General features: G+C 34.0%; 1 protein-coding gene across 1 annotated transcript; it reads right to left on the minus strand.

Moving 5' to 3' along the window:
- Positions 1–495: 495 nt before the first annotated feature.
- On the minus strand, positions 496–17,155 carry LOC123527315 (low-density lipoprotein receptor-related protein 2-like). Its single transcript, XM_045306696.2, has 13 exons — positions 17,005–17,155; positions 13,723–14,055; positions 12,944–13,318; positions 11,322–11,384; positions 10,868–11,041; positions 10,133–10,246; positions 9,712–9,792; positions 9,191–9,358; positions 8,001–8,114; positions 7,150–7,317; positions 2,390–2,528; positions 1,912–1,976; positions 496–1,762 (listed from the first exon to the last, which is right to left on the minus strand). Exons 1-13 carry the CDS (start codon positions 17,060–17,062, stop codon positions 1,662–1,664), a joined length of 1,953 nt encoding a protein of 650 aa, XP_045162631.2. The 5' UTR covers positions 17,063–17,155; the 3' UTR covers positions 496–1,661.
- Positions 17,156–17,664: the final 509 nt, after the last annotated feature.

Consider the following 17,664-nt stretch of genomic DNA (forward strand, 5'->3'; position numbering starts at 1 on the left):
TGGTTTTCAATTTTCAGGCCCCTGTGACCTTGACCTTTCACAGAGTGACCCCAAAATCGTTAGGGTCATCTACTCTGCATGACCAATCATCCTATTAAGTTTCAACATTCTGGGTCAAGTGGTTCTCTAGTTATTGATCGGAAATGGTATTCAATGTTCAGGCCCCTGTGACCTTGTACTTTGACAGAGTGATCCCAAAATCAATAGGAGTCATCTACTCTTCATGACCAATCATTCTATAAAGTTTCAACATTCTGGGTCAAGTGGTTCTCTAGTTATTGATCGGAAATGGTTTTCAATGGTCAGGCCCCTGTGACCTTGACCTTTGACGGAGTGACCCCAAAACAATAGGGGTTATCTACTCCAGCAGCCCTACAACCCTATGAAGTTTGAAGGTTCTAGGTCAAATGGTTCTCCAGTTATTGCTCGGAAATGAAGTGTGACGTACGGACGGACGGACAGGGCAAAAACAATATGTCTCCTGGGGGAGACATAATAATTAACATGATTAAATGCTAAACACAGGTTACTACATGAAAATTAAAACAATATCGCACTTGCAATATATCTACGCATATGACTACGAATAGCACAAATTGTCTGGTTAAACACAAATTACATCTAAAACAGTTTTACGCAGAAAACAACACTGAAGTGTTTAAAATACGATTCATAACGAGACTAAGAAAAGAATTAAGATTGGTAAGCTGACAAATTGACAGTCAGACTATCACATGTGCATTGTCACTGTCCATAGTATTTTACAAATAAATGTGTTTTTAATAATTGTTTGAATGATGAGAGTGTTCCACAGTCTCTTATGTCATTAGGTAGAGCATTCCACAGTCTTGGTGCAGCATATCGGAAACTTCTGTCACCGTATTTTACAGTACGTGATTTTTGCACAACAAGTAAATTTGAATTTTGTGATCTTAAATTTCTTGAAGGTCTATATATATCAAGCATGTCCTTGATGTATTTAGGAGCATGATCATGAAGAGCTTTATAGGAGTGGGTCAGGATCTTAAACTCCACCCTGTTTGGTACGTACAGAAATCCAATATAGTTCGTTACGGCGTGGTCTCGTAATTAGACGTGCAGCTGCATTTTGAACATTCTGAAGTTTGTTTAAACAAGACCTTGGAATGCCATACAAAAGACCATTACAGTAATCGAGACGTGAGGTAACCAGGGAGTTTACTAGCGACCTTGTGGCATCGGAGGTGATGTAGTCTCTTATATGTTGTATCTGACGCAAATGTGTATAACAAGATCGACATACGGCATTTATATGCTTTTCCTTGTCCATTTTCGAATCAGGGATTGCGCCTAGATTTCTTTTTCTGATCTATATTGGTTTGTAGATCGATCGTTTCAGCTTAACTATCCTTAGCATACAAACAATTTATCAAAATTGGTAATTTACCAAGGCAATTGTTTTGTAAATTAGAAAATGTAATGATAGCAGCAATCAGCATAACACACAACGTAAATTACAAACACTTATTATTAAAACTGTCAATAGGGATTCTTGATTAATCATCTAATGAATGCCACTATCTATTTATATTTTGATATTGATGTAGTCTGATGAAATATCATGCGATGTTGTTTCCATTTTCATGTGACTAAGCGTGATTTTCTTTTGTGACTTAGTCAAGCTATTCGTTTGAAGCTGAAAGCTGGCTGTACAGGTTTCTTTCCTTTTTAGTGCCATCTAGACTTTCATATGTTAACGAAGTTTCGCTATCAATTCCTGTGCCTGAAATAAATTTTAGATTTTATTAATGTTATAAATTGAGAACATTTAGTTACACTGACCATTTTGCTAGATATATGTCCAAGATTCACCTAACTGTAAATCTACGAATATAAAGGGTTAATTTGGTCAAGAAATATGATTATAGTTACCTGTGTTTTGTCTATGAGCATCATGAACATTGTTTACATCTTTCTGTGTATGCTTTCGTCTAAGTCTGAAAACCAATCAAATAATTTTGTCTTGAAATGTCAGGACAATACACATAGAAACATTGCTCTTTAAACAGTCAATTGGCAAGTATCCGATAAAAAAGAATTGTCATTACCAGGAATAAATCTTGAGATATGTATTCATGCACATCGCCAAAATACTCATTTTATAATGGCATTTAATTTATTAACACTTCTTCTGATTCTGAAGTGCAACATGCATAATATGTGCCATGTACCATAAACATTACCTATAAAGCGTCTTCATTCCGTAGAATTGTATGCAACTGTAAAGATGCTACTTATGTTACATTTGTAAAATTCGACCAAATGTCTATAATTTCAACAGCTAAATAAACAATGCATTAACTTATAGTATTTGTTTGACCAATGATAGAGTATATCAATACTGTCTTACCGCAGGCTTCTATAAAGAGTAAAAACAATGGCCACAATAATTAGGGTGGTTACGAAAGTACCAACGCCAACACCGACGAAAGCTCCTATGTTTGAAGAAACACCAGTCTCTACAGTCTCTAGTGGACGTTGCAAGCAATCTGAGGATGTTACATAAATACTAGATACTAGTATTTGCCACAAGAAGAATAAAATTGTACCTTTCAGTATAGCATACGATTATATGGAAGGCCAAAGTTACAACAATATAAACCAAAGGTACAAGACTGTTGGGTGTGTCATATAACGTGTTCGAAAATTAATGCAACTGGATCCGCTTTTTGCAAGCTATGTTCATTTTGTTAAAAATTAATGTGTATTTTGACCCTTTTTTCAGGTATATTATAAAGGTAACTAAACACTCAGAAAAGGACAAAATCGTTTTGTTAAAAAATTCTAAAGTGCATGCTGCTGAAGTCTGTAACACTTATTAAAACATCTGTCTTCTTTTGAAAATGTTGATTTTTTGAGTGTTGGTTACATTATTTCCTGCAATTGTAAAATTTTTCTAAGTGTTGTCAGTTTATGTATGTTTTAAATTTTATTCTCATTACTTATGAACCAAATTCTTTAGAAAATGTGCAAATTCGAAGTAGATTAGCAGTTTTCTTTTCAAATCGTGTATTTACGACATTTTTCATTACAAAGTTCCTTTCTCCCTATGAATATTCCTCTTCGGCTTTTTATATCTTTTATACTACGAGATACATACGTTTAAAATCTATGTCAACATCAAATTGGATATTTCTCACAAAAATACAGACAATTCCAAAAGTAAAATCTTTATTCGAGTAACAGAGACACAATTACATCATTCAACGTTTGATTGTTAAATTATGAAGCTCAACTACATTTTTATAGCCATTCAAACAAATCGTATGTGCCAAATCAGTTAAGAAACTAAACTGCCTTTTATCTCTTGTGTATATGACAGTATCCTAATCAAACTTCTGTAGAAAAATAATTTATTATTTTGTTCTCGTGAAATGTGTACAAAATACAACAAAAATGTCCAAATATTCAATTGTGTTCAAATCATTTAATAATATTTAACTTTAAAGATGAACAACTGCGAATACTTGTTGCATTTCTTTTGGAACATCCCTCGTATTAGCTAAGTTGTCCATAAGTTATCTGTCTTAGCTGTCTCTTAAGAAATGCATTACCATAAGATCGCTTTGCTGAGCAAATTACGCCCGAAGCATCGTGCCTATTAAGTGTAAGATCATCGGTCGAAGCATTAGAAATCTCAGAAACAATTGGTATCCTAGAGGAATCTTCTTTTTTACTAACGGTCACTAAAAGTTCTGACCTTTGATCAACAGGCCTGTCATTAAAATATCATTGGCAATGTGCATTACCTACAAAATTGAGGGTTATAGGTCATTTGGACCCTTTGGTTTTTAAATTAATAGGGGTCGTTTACTGCATAGAAACAATATGTTTGACAAGCCTAATTATCGCAGGTTACTTTACTGTGATGTAATGTACTGCCTCTGGGCAATGTGCTTGCCAACTACGCATTTCGTACGTGAGCATCTTCCCAAAGTATTGCAACATCCCACAACAACAGGATCGCTACATGTATTTGATATACTTAAGATAATGTTCCAAGACAAGTTAAAAATTCGTAGACTATTCTTGTGCAAGTTGTCTTTTCGACGAAATAAGCCATAAACCCCGGAACAAAAGCTTACATACATACAGAAGACGCCATTCCTGTATATCTACTTTCGAATTTTGATGAGTAGCTACATTGAAGTAGAAGTTGTGGTATGGATCCAGATTAAGCTATGCCCCGTTGTCAACAGGGGACGGAGATCTTCAACTCTACAGATGTAAAACGTTTGTGCGAAAAGAAAAAGCACCATAATTTCGGGTATTATTCCGTCAAACAACCAAGTGATGGAAAATGCATACTGGCAATGTCAAAATCGTTGAAGTTGTGAATAGATACCGGTAAATATATTTCAATAGCATCTGGTAATAATATCAGAGAGATAATTTGTCATTCGAGTATGCTTTCTGCGACATTAACTGAAAAACCTCAACTACCTGCTGGTAACCGAAACTTTCTGTTCTGTTTCTGTTCACAGTATCACAGACGCTTTGCAATCATGAAAGAAATGTCCAAACACCCGTTTTTCTAAGTCATAAATCTAACTGACTGTAAACAGAAAGCCGTGACATAGAAAAATTGGTCGTCATGAAAGCCGCGACTTTTAATAAATAATGTGACATTATGGTTACTTTGCTACTTATAACATAGGGCCGGTGGTCTAGTGGTAACACGCTTGACTGTCAATCCAGAGGTCCGGGGTTCGAATCCCGGTCCAGGCACTGGAAATTTCTGAGATGCTCTTTAGTGTCTCCCACCTAACTCAGAGGCCTGTACTGGTTCTTCCCATGAAAGACGGCTTCGCGTGTATCGGTGCTTTACACCGGGCACGTTAAAGAACCAGACTGTCTATTCGCAAAGAGCTAGGCTAAGTTAGCCGGACAGGCCTGTATCTAAAAAGGATTTCTCTCTATCTGTTCTGGGGGCATTATCTCACTCTGTCCCTCTGGTCAGATCGCTCTGTGTCTGTACTAATAGAGGATGAATTTCGCGCCCTGTGTGGCTGCGTTTGCTATATGTAAAGCGCCTTTGAACGTGTTTATCGTGAAAAGGGCGCTATATAAATCTGGTATGATGATAATAATAATAATAATAATAATAATAACATCTGTTTAATGGTAGTCACTTATTTGTAGCCGAAGAACACAATTCGTATATTGTCAAAAAAGTTAAATAGTGAATAGCCGTATCAATATGTAAAATTCTAACCTACTGTCGTTTTAAATGACGGCAAATAACACAGAAATTGTCCAGAAAGTCGTGACACTTTGCTCACAAATCCGTTACCAAGGCACGTCCGAAAGCATTTCGACATCACTAAGCGTAAATACATGCGCTTCAAAATGTTGGATAGTGTCCAGGCTATGTTAAACACTTGTAATCACAATTTTCAGATGTTCATATTGTAGTGTTTTTCTAGAAACCATGCAGTTCTTGACATATATTAACAATTCGACTCAACAGAATCATGTCTGCTACTCGTTTGCATTTTACTCGCTTATAGCATACTCTTCAAATACTCGTATGATATACTTTTATATAAATTTGAGACGTTTCCGGTGTTACCTATCTATCTTTCCTGCGACGGTATGGTACGACTCGAACGATGCGACATGCGACATTTTGATGCAATTATACGGCGATAACACTTCATTCTATGTATGCATTAAAAAGAAACAACTTGTAACATGGATTTGAAGGTAATAACGATTCCTGTCAAAATCAATTTGATTTTTATTTTGTCCGTCCGTGCTATCTCTTGACTTGCTTTTCTTAGCCACAAGGTAAGAAAAACGCAAAACAAAATAAAACTTTACAAAAATAGTAATAACTAATTGTTCTGAATAATATAGTTCGGCGAAAACATGATTAATGAGTTAAGAAACAGCATGTTGGCGAATAAAAAATAACAATAAGCTATAGAAAGGCTACTTCGAGTTTTCATAATCTGATATCTGATTTGAAAACTGATCCACATTTGGAAAAGAGATGCTCAACCTTAAAGATTTAGGTCATCCACGGTCATAGCTAAAGTCCTCTAAATTAAATATTCCAAAATTATTTTTATGGGCAGTTCATACATACAATTTGCCAGAATTATAGTTTTGTTTTAGTCGGCTCCAGTGACACGTTCGAGCAATCCTGTCTGGTCCTTTGATACATCCAGTTTAGCAGTAGGGACTAGCTCTTGCTTACAAATATATTTCAATGAGTACCTTTTTCATACACATGCATATCGGTTTTAGGGGACTTGATCAAAACTTAACAAACTAGTATTAGTTATTCTTAATTTCGCTTAAAATAACCCTATTTGTATCTCATGAGCAACCTCTACGATATAATAGCTACCAATGTTATCTATACTGGTTTGAAATTTTCATGAGGTTCTGGCCAGCACGCATACGTTATTGTAAGTTGACCACAAAGCGTAAATGAATTCAGTACAGTTACGGTATAATGTTGAATTTGTTTAAACGGTCAGTCCCATAATTTGAAAAAAAATCAAACTACACCCAATCATCGAAGGAAAGAGTTGTTTTACATGAAAATTAAACAGCATAATTATAAAACATGTATACAAAATGTATTACTTTACAAAACAATTAAAAAAAACTGGAAAATACTGTCTATAGATATAAGTATGCAATAACCCCTACTGTAAACGTTTGAATTATAACATAATTTTATACACTAAATCAATCACATGATAATATAGATAGAAATGGATGAATAAAGCTCTTCGGATATATTGTATTATTCATTAGATAAATCCTCGTCTTGTAATCATCAATATTATATGATTCATTTGTACGTTTTCATCCGCCATTAAATACACTATTATAGCCGCTTTACATGTCTTTGAACGTTTGAACTACAGGTATATAAAATACATCGTCGCTGGTACTGGTATATTACAAGCTCTTCTTTCTAAATCAGATTTATGCTGAATTGGAAATTGAAATACTGAGCAATCTGAGTTTACTTGAGATAGATCTTTCGTGTCAGGATCAAGTTTTCCAACAAAATAGTTCTTGGTTTAATGCTTTTTGATCAACATCAAATAAAACACACATAGCTGAGGGTAAGGTATCAAAAATGGTTACCTTCAAAAATGCATGACACAGTATCCCACGAACCCGTAATCAGACATGTAATATTTTGTTTACTCGGACTGTAACCTTCATCACACGTGACGTTAGCCACCGACCCAGTTGTTGAATTATCAACAGTTGTTATTACTCCATTTGGTATCAACGGAACAGAGCCACAACCTAAAATTCAGAAAAATAAAATATAGTATATCATAATAATACATTAATGAGGATGAATTCGAAGAAACATGTGTAATTGTGTTTGTGTTTTAAGCAATAAATATAGATGCATAACAATTACAGTATGACATATGGATCGTATACATATTAACAAACTGTATAACTACAATGTCCTGGGCAACAAGCAGCAAATGGTTGTATCACATGTTCTAACATCATTATTGGCTGATTATGCTGTGGGATTAAACTAGTCCTTGCGCTTGACCGGTGTCAATGACATTGCATACTGTAAGTACTGGTTATTTGCTCAAACTAAAATGCAAATCAATGGTTAAGTCAATCGTGAGTCTGCTTTGTGACACACACGGTGGTTTCGTTAACCTGATGGCAGAACCTAATTCCTGCTGGACAGATCGGACTAAAACAAATCAAAGCCAATGACCTTAAGAAATTATTTGTAGTTGATTTTGATTTAAATATGCGAATGCTAATTTTGTTAATCCAAAGCATTGCCTTGCTCAAGGATATTAAGTAAATGCCCATTTCATCAGTTACTAATTCTGAGCACCTATCAAGTAAGATTGAAGATTACTTTACCTAGGTACATTTCCGCCAATTTATTAATTTACTTATTGTTTGATATAATTTACTGTATGTGTTTTCGTACTCGTTACAGGACTTACCAACACAGTTGTCTTCATCAGACAGATCCATGCAGTCGGGAAAATTATCACATCTCTGACTGGCTAATACACAGTCTCCATTAGTACATCTCCATTCACTTGCTGTACAGGCGGCTGTTTAACAATAAAATAACATATACCTACATCCATAATGCTCAATGATTGTTCATTTATATACTGTGTACTAGTTTGGTGCATGATAATTTACCTTGACAGAAACAGCTTGAATCATACAGTAACCTAATGTGTAGATATGACCGTACCCAAAGTACAATGGCTATATTTATGTGTAATATTAGTTTAGTTAACAATGCTAACAATCAAAGCAGACATTTAACGTATTTCTATATTGTCAAAAATAAGTTAAATAGTGAATAGACGTATCATTATGTGAAATTCTATGAAATGGATGAATAAAGATCTTCGGGTATATTATGTAATGCATTAGATAAGTCATCGTCTTGTAATCACCAGTGGTATATGATTTATTTGTACGTTTCCATCTGCCATTAAATTACATGTCTTTGAACGTTTGAACAGCATGTATATAAAATATATCGTCAGGGTTATTAGTACATTACAATGTCTTCTTTCTAGATCAGACGGATAGATTATCTTACATCGTATTAGGTTGGTAAGGCTGAATTTTTAAAATAGATTTAAGATTCTGCTATGCTCTGGGTATTACAGTATGTCTTTCTCGGTTCAGTTTAAAACTATATGGTAAAGATTGTGCTTTACACTAAAGGAAAATGGGGAACGGCTACACGGCTTTTTAATTAAGAAATAATAAGTTCCCAAACGTGGTTTATCGTAGAATAACCCGAGTTTTGAGTTCTTATGTGTAAGAATATATCACGAAGGCCGTAGGCCTGAGTGATATATTGTTTTGCATAAGAACGAAAAAACTAGAGTTATTCTACGATAAATCACACTTGGGAACTTATTATTTCGATTCTAACACGACATACTAGTATCAAAACTGTAAAAATAAAATGGTAACTACATTTTACGACCGTGCTACGCACCTGGATCGGATGACGTCATTGCACGCGAGTGGTTTATTGCAGAATAACCCGAGATAGATTTTGCTCTACATGTATGTAGGTTATTTGTTGGTCGTGTTAGAATTAACATTAAATAAAATACACTTTGCAAAGGTCAAAAATAGTTATTTGAATTGCAATCACCATTAGGAGTACATGACACAGTCTCCCACGAACCCGTAGTCAGACATGTAACAGTTTGTTGACTGGGAATGTAACCTTCATTACACGTGACGTTAGCCACAGACCCAGTTGTTGAATTGTCCTCAATCATTAATACTCCATTTGGTATCGACGGAACTGTGCCACAACCTAAAAACCAGCAAAATAAAATATAGTATATGATACAAAATACAATAATGAAGATAAATTCGAAGAGGAATGCATGGTTGTGTTTGTATAGTTACTGCCTGAAATTATGTAGTTACAAGAAGCTAAATAATTACAGCTTTACATATGGGTCGTCGTATACACATTAACAGTGAAAATACGTCAATGTCCTGGCAACAAACAGAAAATGATTGTATCACATGTTCTTACATGATCATTGGCTGATTACGCTCTGGGATTAAACTAGTCAATGCGCTTGACCGGTGTCAAGAACATTGCACACTGTAAGGTATACTAAAATGCAAATTAATGGTTAAATCAATCGTGAGTCTTACTACATCCAACTGCTTTGTCGACACAAACGTCGGTTCCATTAACATGAGGACAGAACTCTAGACCCTCTGGACAGACCGAACCTAAAACAAATAAACCGTTAGCAAAGTCAATGACCTGGAGACATCCAACTGCTTTATCGACACAAACGTTGGTTCCGTTACCATGAGGGCAGAACTCAAGACCTACTGGACAGACGGGAACTGAAAGAAATAACGTTAACGAAGTCAATGACCTAGGGATATGATTTGTAGTTGATTTAAATATTCAAATGTCAATTTCGTGAATACATATCCACGCTTTACCCAAAAAATATTAAGTAAATGTCCATTTCACCACTGATTCATTCTCAGAACCCATCAAGTAAGATTTACTTTGACTACATTAACTGATTGTGATTTATGTCCTCGTTACAGGACTTACCACCACAGTTTTCTTCATCAGACTGGTCCGTGCAGTCGGGAAATTTATCACATCTCTGACTGGCTAATACACAGTCTCCAATAGTACATCTCCATTCACTTGCTGTACAGGCGGCTGTTTTAACAATATAATAACGTATACCCACATGCATAGTGTTCAATCATTAATTGTACATTCTATACTGTTTTAGTTTGGTCTATAATAATTTACCTTGACAGAAAAAGCTTGAATTATACAGAAATCTCATATGTAGATATGACTGTATAATATATAATTATTTTTCTTATTTGTTGTATGTCTTTAGTTATCAATGCTAACAATCTCAGGAAAGAAAAACGCATTTTATTTTTAAAATTCGAAGAAAGTCTTGTTCCATTTAGAAGACAAAAAAAAAAACAATAGTGCGGTTCAGGCAAGATGATACAGAACTGTGCTCGACCGTTAGGGATTTTATTCATATATCTGTGGCAATGGTACCGCCAGTTAATGTGCTGGTATTATTGATATGATTTCTGAGTGCATGTATAAACCATTAATATATGATATATTTAAGTTCGTTATTACTTAATTTTTTTAACTTAAAGACTTTCTTTTCATTGTACACAAATCTTGAGGGCAAGAAAGACGAGTTACAAGAACCATACTATTTGTTTGGCATTTTCTTGTCATGTAGTGTCTTACAGTAAATGACATTAACAAATACATTCTGCAATTAGTATTTAGGAACAGTCCTACCTTTCTCTGTACAGTCAGGAGCAGGCCATGTACCATTAGCAAGGCAATTTATAGTAGGCGTATTTGTTTCATATCCTGAATCACAGATAACATTTGCTGCCGCTTCGTAGGAGGAATCGTTGACATTGCTGAGTTCTACATTTCCATTTGCGATCACTGGTGCATCACCACATCCTTTACACACAAATAGTTTTCATGCTTACAAAACTTAATGAACTAGAAGTTTCGGTGCACGCTTTTGAAAAGCTACAAATTGAATACTATTTATCTTAACAAAGTTATTTTTACAGGCACCACTTCGTGAATGGTTAACGTGTTGTTATGGTATCATATCGTCATCATCATGAACACAGTAATGGTTAAATCTTTTTAATTATTAAGTTATTTTTATACAAAATGACAATAACCAAGTATTTCAGCGAGATATGCGGAAGTAAAATTGTTTTATATTTACCGACACACCATGTTTCTTGTTCATAGCTGCAGCTGAGGCTGAAAGATGCTCCAGACTCTGAAGCTAAAACAAAATGAATGCCGTTATCAGGTGAAATTAAAATTTGCTTAAGTTAAAGAAAAGGCAACTAAACGTTATTGATAATCACAAATAAGAAATACAATATGTTTAGGAATATAGGTAATAATAACAATGAGAGTTGAACGAGGCTGAACAAGTTGCATGTAGTAGTAACTGTGCTTTTTCATAAACAATGCAATATATAGAAATCAATATGTAGGCTCACAAATAACTGGAAAATGGTATCAAACTTTTAGCCGATAAATAAATGTGTAACAACCATCAAATTTGATTAGCAATATGGATATCCGACTGTATTGAGGACGTTTGGTTTTTCCTCTGAAAGATAAAAATATAGTTCATCTACAGTACTGAATGTTCACGACTGGCGTAGTTAAAAAAAGAAAAAAAAGAAGAAAATATGTCTTTCTTTTTTATTCTATGTACTTACGAATTTTTACACATTTTAACCGGACAGTCGCCGGTCAATCTTTGTAATGATTGGATAAAGTTGTATGCTTCTATGGAACATAAAAATTCTATTGCATTTTTTATGAGGATGAATATATTGTTTTATTATATGTTCTAAAAAAAAACACCCGAATTCCATTGGCTGAAACTGCTTGTCATCTTTCAAAATATATTTCATGTTTAATGATTAGTGGGTTTTCCCCATTAAACATTACTTTCTAAAAATAGAATGGAAGTTGAACTGACATGTAGCTCTAGTTACAATATGAACTATGGGAAAATCAGCTACATGTGTTACTCCAACTAACGATAACTGACCAAAATGCTCAGGTCAATTACAATATATTTCAGCGATTCTGTATAAACATTGTTACTATCAAACACTAAATATGTTGCAACAAATATTACTTACTTATTCATAAACCTGAACCCATATAATAAAACAGTTATTGATTCTTAACGCCTCGGTCAATATTGCCACCTTCCGGTTAATATCACATCATATCCAATGGCTCAAGAGTCAATAATTGTATAATGTTCTGGTAGAAACTTATGTACATGTTGCCAGTATTAAAGTCTATTTTAAGAATCATTACCGATTGCTTATTACTAAAGAAACACATAGTTAAAATTTTATGTCGGTTCAAAACATATCAAAAAAAAGTTTTGCCTGGTTTAATTTTAACCAGTTATTAATAATTGATATTTTGCCATGTTAGAAAATATATATTTGATGAAATATGAACTATGCTGTGCTAGTCTCCCCGTACTTGGATTCAGTGTTGTTATATGTTCTGGTCCTTTGGGATTGCAGTACATTCAATATATGTGTAATAGAGTTCCACTTAAGCCAGTGCTAGGGGGAGAGATGTGTTAAACATTTTATTACCTCTCATGTATAGAATCAATCAAACCGTGTCTGCTATTTTTCCTCTTTTTTTTTAGTTCTATGCTTCGAAGGGATCATTTTACAGAGTTTATTTCATTTATTGCTAATATTTGATAGTTTTGAAAATTGACTTACAATATTAACAAAGTGTTTCTTATTATAACGTTCCTGAACTATATATACAGAATTAATTCTTACTAACCTTCGAGGCCAATAAAAAAATAGCCTTCTTGCTTTGATGTACTGTTACTGATGAAATCTACTTTTAGATAATGGCTGTTCGCTGTGCTGCTTTCTATTTGGTTCGAGTAGTGACTTTCACAACCAATCGTATGCAGTGTTTTACCAGATCCATCTAGAAATTCTAAGGTCTGGTAGCAATTACTTGTATCTAAGTACAGATCTGCGTCCATTATGTACATGTTAATGCTGGAAGAGCAGGAGTATACTTCAAGGGAACAGGAACATGATCCACTTCTGTTTGTTACACTTGGATAATTCTCATTTGTCAGATAGAGTGGAGCATCGTCTGACGTAAGTGATTGTCCGTTTGAACATACGGAAGCTATCCTTTCTTCTGTACATGATATATCATTTTGGAATTAAAAGAAAAAAAAACACAATCAAACTGAAAAAGTTAATTAAGCAAGAGAACCTAAAATTGTTACTTATTAATAATACATTAAAGACTTGTATATCATTTATTCAAGAAAACGTGTCTTTTCACTGATGTGATTTTGAATGCATTTAAGGATATGGAATAACACTGTTTGACTGAGGGACAACAAGACAGCACACATGTTTATATTATTACCTAATTCGGGCAATACCTTTGCCTTATCAACAGAAATGCATGAATGTGATACAAAATAATGATGACAAGCATTACAAACCGTAAATAGTACAAATAAGCATTACAGGAAACTCTAATATTCGTACAACTAAATTTATTATTGGAAATAATATATGTTTTGTACTTACTTGGTATGCAAAAGTATTGTAGAAATATATACGAAATGTCCTTTATACCTAATGCGCAGGTAGTGAAGTCTATTTTATCTGGAGGGGTTGGTGCGTTGCAGGATGACCTGCCTGAGCAGGCACGACGGATGCCTTGAATGTCTGTATCACCAGCATTAACAAAGCAGTCAGTACTTGCATAGGTGTGACAACATGTTCCTTCACAACTAACATTGTAGGCATATTGTAGGGAATGTATTGCAATCATCTCGTCCCCTGCACAGGTTAATCTGATATCGGCATTGAGATCGCATTCTGTTATTTTCTTCAACGTTTCCTTTTGAATTAACTGGGCTGATATAGAAAAATACAAATATTTCAATGTTTATTTGTTACCTGCTCTGGGTCAAATAGACCTAAAACTTCACTCCATAATTAACTTAAATCAAATTTGTTTTAATTATACCCGAGTCATAATTCAGTAATATGTTTTTCATCTACATTGAACTGAAACGGTAAAGACTAAAACGAACGAAAAGTATATAACAAATAATTAGCGTTCAATTATACGTTTTATATATGCAAAATTTGTACTTTATAGCCGCAATAAAAGTCTGAAATTTAGTTTTGTGCTCTTCCAAAAATGACACAAACATGTATATATAACTGTTCCATTGGTATTTGAATACAATGTCCTGTTGTTTACAAAGCTATTGATCCGCAATGACGTTTTACGTCATGTAAATTACAAATTGAATGGAAACAGGTTGTTAATGACCAGATAGTGCAAGCTGTATATGTTTTATAAGAATCACAGCATACATGTTCATATACTGAACCAAAGAGCTAAGCCGCCGTTTCTATTTTGCAAAGAGTTTAAAAGTTACTGGAAGTACATGTCTTAAATATTAAATGGACATTTAGAACGATCTAAAAATATCAACATATCAAAATCTCAATAACATTGAATTACGCAAAAATATAATGTTATTCATTTTATATGAAATGAAACTTAGCCGGTTTTACTGCAGACCGTTTACGTGTATATGGAACATAGCGTGTTTCAGTGTAGACTGTATGTGTTAATTAGAATCATAAAGTGTTTTGGTACGTGTTTCATTGAGACCGTATACTCACGTTTATTTGAATCACAGCATAAGCTACAGTCACACATACGAGGTACGGTGCGGATGGGATTGGTCTGTGGTGGGGGCGGACACGGATAAGTACGGAGCAGTAGGTCTTAGTACGGGAAAAATGGTGAGAAACGAAACAAAAAAAAAATACAGGACGCGAATAAGTACTACGTTGAACTATGTTTTACTGCGCCTGGCAACTTGCCCAGCGCGTGGACGGGTGAACTACGTTTAACTACGCTTAAGTACGGACAGCCTCGGTTAACTACGTATAGCTACGGATCAATACAAGGTACGTTTAAATACGGATAACTACGTTTTAGTACGTTTAACTAAGGATGAATAAGTTTCAACTGAGTTGGACTAAAGTCACGCTCAAATGGCTAGGGATCGCTCAAACTTTTGTGCATGTTCAAAAGTTGGAGAAACTTGCAAGTTTGGGATAAGTCTTGAACCAAGTGTTGGTACGGATTGATACGAATTACTACTTTGAGGTACGGCTCAGGTACGGATCGATACGGATTACTACGTTTCTATCGTGGAATTTGACTGGAAAAACCGTATACTTCTTGGTGGAAGTCTAAATCAGTTTATGCTAATACATTCGGTCTTTGAACCCTGTAACCTGTGGCATTTCAGCCGTTGTTATAGATATCTGCAGGCTGAGTGCACATCCACATTCATTTTAATGTGCCGAATTTTTACTAGAAAATATGAAACGCATTGCACGAAGTGTAAGCAAGTAACGAATGACCTGAGTAAACATATTTTGTTGATTTGTCGTTCAAATGAAGCGAAGAGATCCTGGTTATGGGTTACACTGCCTAAAAGCTTGGGTATAAAAAACTTTCAAACACTATGTACATTTTCTCCTGACTTACAAATAATTGAAATGTTTCGTGGCTTCACATCATTTTGTCTGAGCGACGTGGCCAGAGTGTATAGCTTTAAAGCTTTTGTAAAGTGTGCACATCTGATGAACTGGCTGTAAAATATTTCTATGTGAGTTCAGCAATTACCTAGTTGAATTCATAATAGGTCAGCAAAATAAACAATAGTAATAAATTCGCCCAGGTATTTGCACATTGTAAAAGTCTTAATGCTTTCGTTTCGATTAAGGCTTTTGATTTGGTGTGTTATATTTTCGGCTGAGATTGATCGCTCAATGTTGTTTACATCAAAATAGATTTATATATCAATATCGTTCTAGTATTAGGCACTTGTCTTCTCCATTCTACAAGATTTCTTTTCCTTTCCATTCATGTATGCTCAATTTCATAAACTGAGTGAATAAGAAACTTAATTTTGCTGACGAAATTGTTATATATAGGTCTTTTTCAGCATGTAATTATGGAATATTATATCTCAAATGCATTTGTTGTTCACATGTACATATATTTTGTATATATTGTTTTCTTATTTGTATTTAATTGTATTGTATGATCCATGTGCTCTTCGTCATTGGAGGAAATAAAGAAATATATACTAAAAACGTATTTACTGAAGTAAAATCCGACTGGTAACCGGCAATGCTATGTCTGTGTTTAAGTAAATAGTACCTGAAATTTGTTAAATTAGAGTTAGGGACTTTATGTTTTATGTATTAGGTCGATATGTTGATAACCTATCTTACGTATATTGAATGGATTTTATTACATTTTTCCGATAAGAAAACAACTGCGCATATAGAAATGAAATAATAATAAACTTTTGTATCATTGTTAAAATCAATTACAGTTCGTTTTCGTAAACATCATGTTTGTAAACATTAAAGATTGCGTTTTGTAACCTAAACTCAGGTTTTCATATTTTAGTGTGTCTTGTACAAGAAAAACCTGAACTCAAGCTATAACAAAACATAATAAAAAAAGTAGAAAGGTCATTTGTAAGTAGAGAAATTTTGGTTTGAAAACGTGTAAACACATATGACCTAGTAATCGTTATTTTATTACAACTAGACATTATATAAACAATTACGGTTCATATCTATTTACTTCTATATTATTAGTCAATTAAAGATCTTTTGACGATTTTGCGGAAGCAGTTGATGTATTGAAAAGTCTAATATTACACTTAGTCTATTACATTAACCATTTTATGACGCATTATAAGTGTACAATCGTAAATTACTAACCATGCTAATCATATAAGTAATTGTTTTGATTACCTGTTGTTAAATGGAAATATATTAAAATACAGTGGAAACAAATAAACGTCCCAATCATTTTGATCACTATTATTGTTTATCGTTCATCCTTACATACGTACATACGTCTTTATCAAACAAAATAGCTTCCTGTTTGCGAATTATTTTAACATTTTATACAATGTGGGTATTTTATGCTCAATTTACCATCTACGTGTATTTCATAACACAAATCGAATTTAAATGAGTCTCTTGTAAAAAAGTCTGATAATAGAGTGGATAGAATAATTAACAGATGATCCCTCATGTCAGAAATCATAAAAAATAATTCGAAGCAAACTTGGTTTCCGTTCCGATTTAACCGAATCGAATTTGTTCTAAAATTGCTTGATAACTTAGTTGATTATTATAATGGTATATGCATGTTAAACAGGTATTCGTAATTACAATGCATGACTGACTGCGTAAAAAAGTGACATGATAGTTGAATTGGCACTTTCAAATGAATACTTTGAGGCATGACGAGAAAGTTGGTTACTTATTCCTCATTCCTTATTCCTTTTTCGAATAAGGAATAAGTAACTAGGTACTTTTTGTTACTTATTCCTTATTCAAATGCGAATAAGTAACAGACACATTACCACCAGATAAAGTCTCATCTACTACAAAAATGTGTTCTGA

Source organism: Mercenaria mercenaria, chromosome 14 (genome assembly GCF_021730395.1).
Source record: "Mercenaria mercenaria strain notata chromosome 14, MADL_Memer_1, whole genome shotgun sequence".
Taxonomy (NCBI): Eukaryota; Metazoa; Mollusca; class Bivalvia; order Venerida; family Veneridae; genus Mercenaria; species Mercenaria mercenaria.

Coding starts and splice junctions, on each gene's coding strand:
- LOC123527315 (XM_045306696.2), bottom strand. CDS start 17,062: ATGATTGGGACGTTTATTTGTTTCCACTGTATTTTAATATATTTCCAT. Junction 14,056..17,004: donor ATATTTCCATTTAACAACAG/GTAATCAAAACA, acceptor TTTCTATATCAG/CCCAGTTAATTCAAAAGGAA. Junction 10,247..10,867: donor TCCTGACTGTACAGAGAAAG/GTAGGACTGTTC, acceptor TTGTTAAAACAG/CCGCCTGTACAGCAAGTGAA.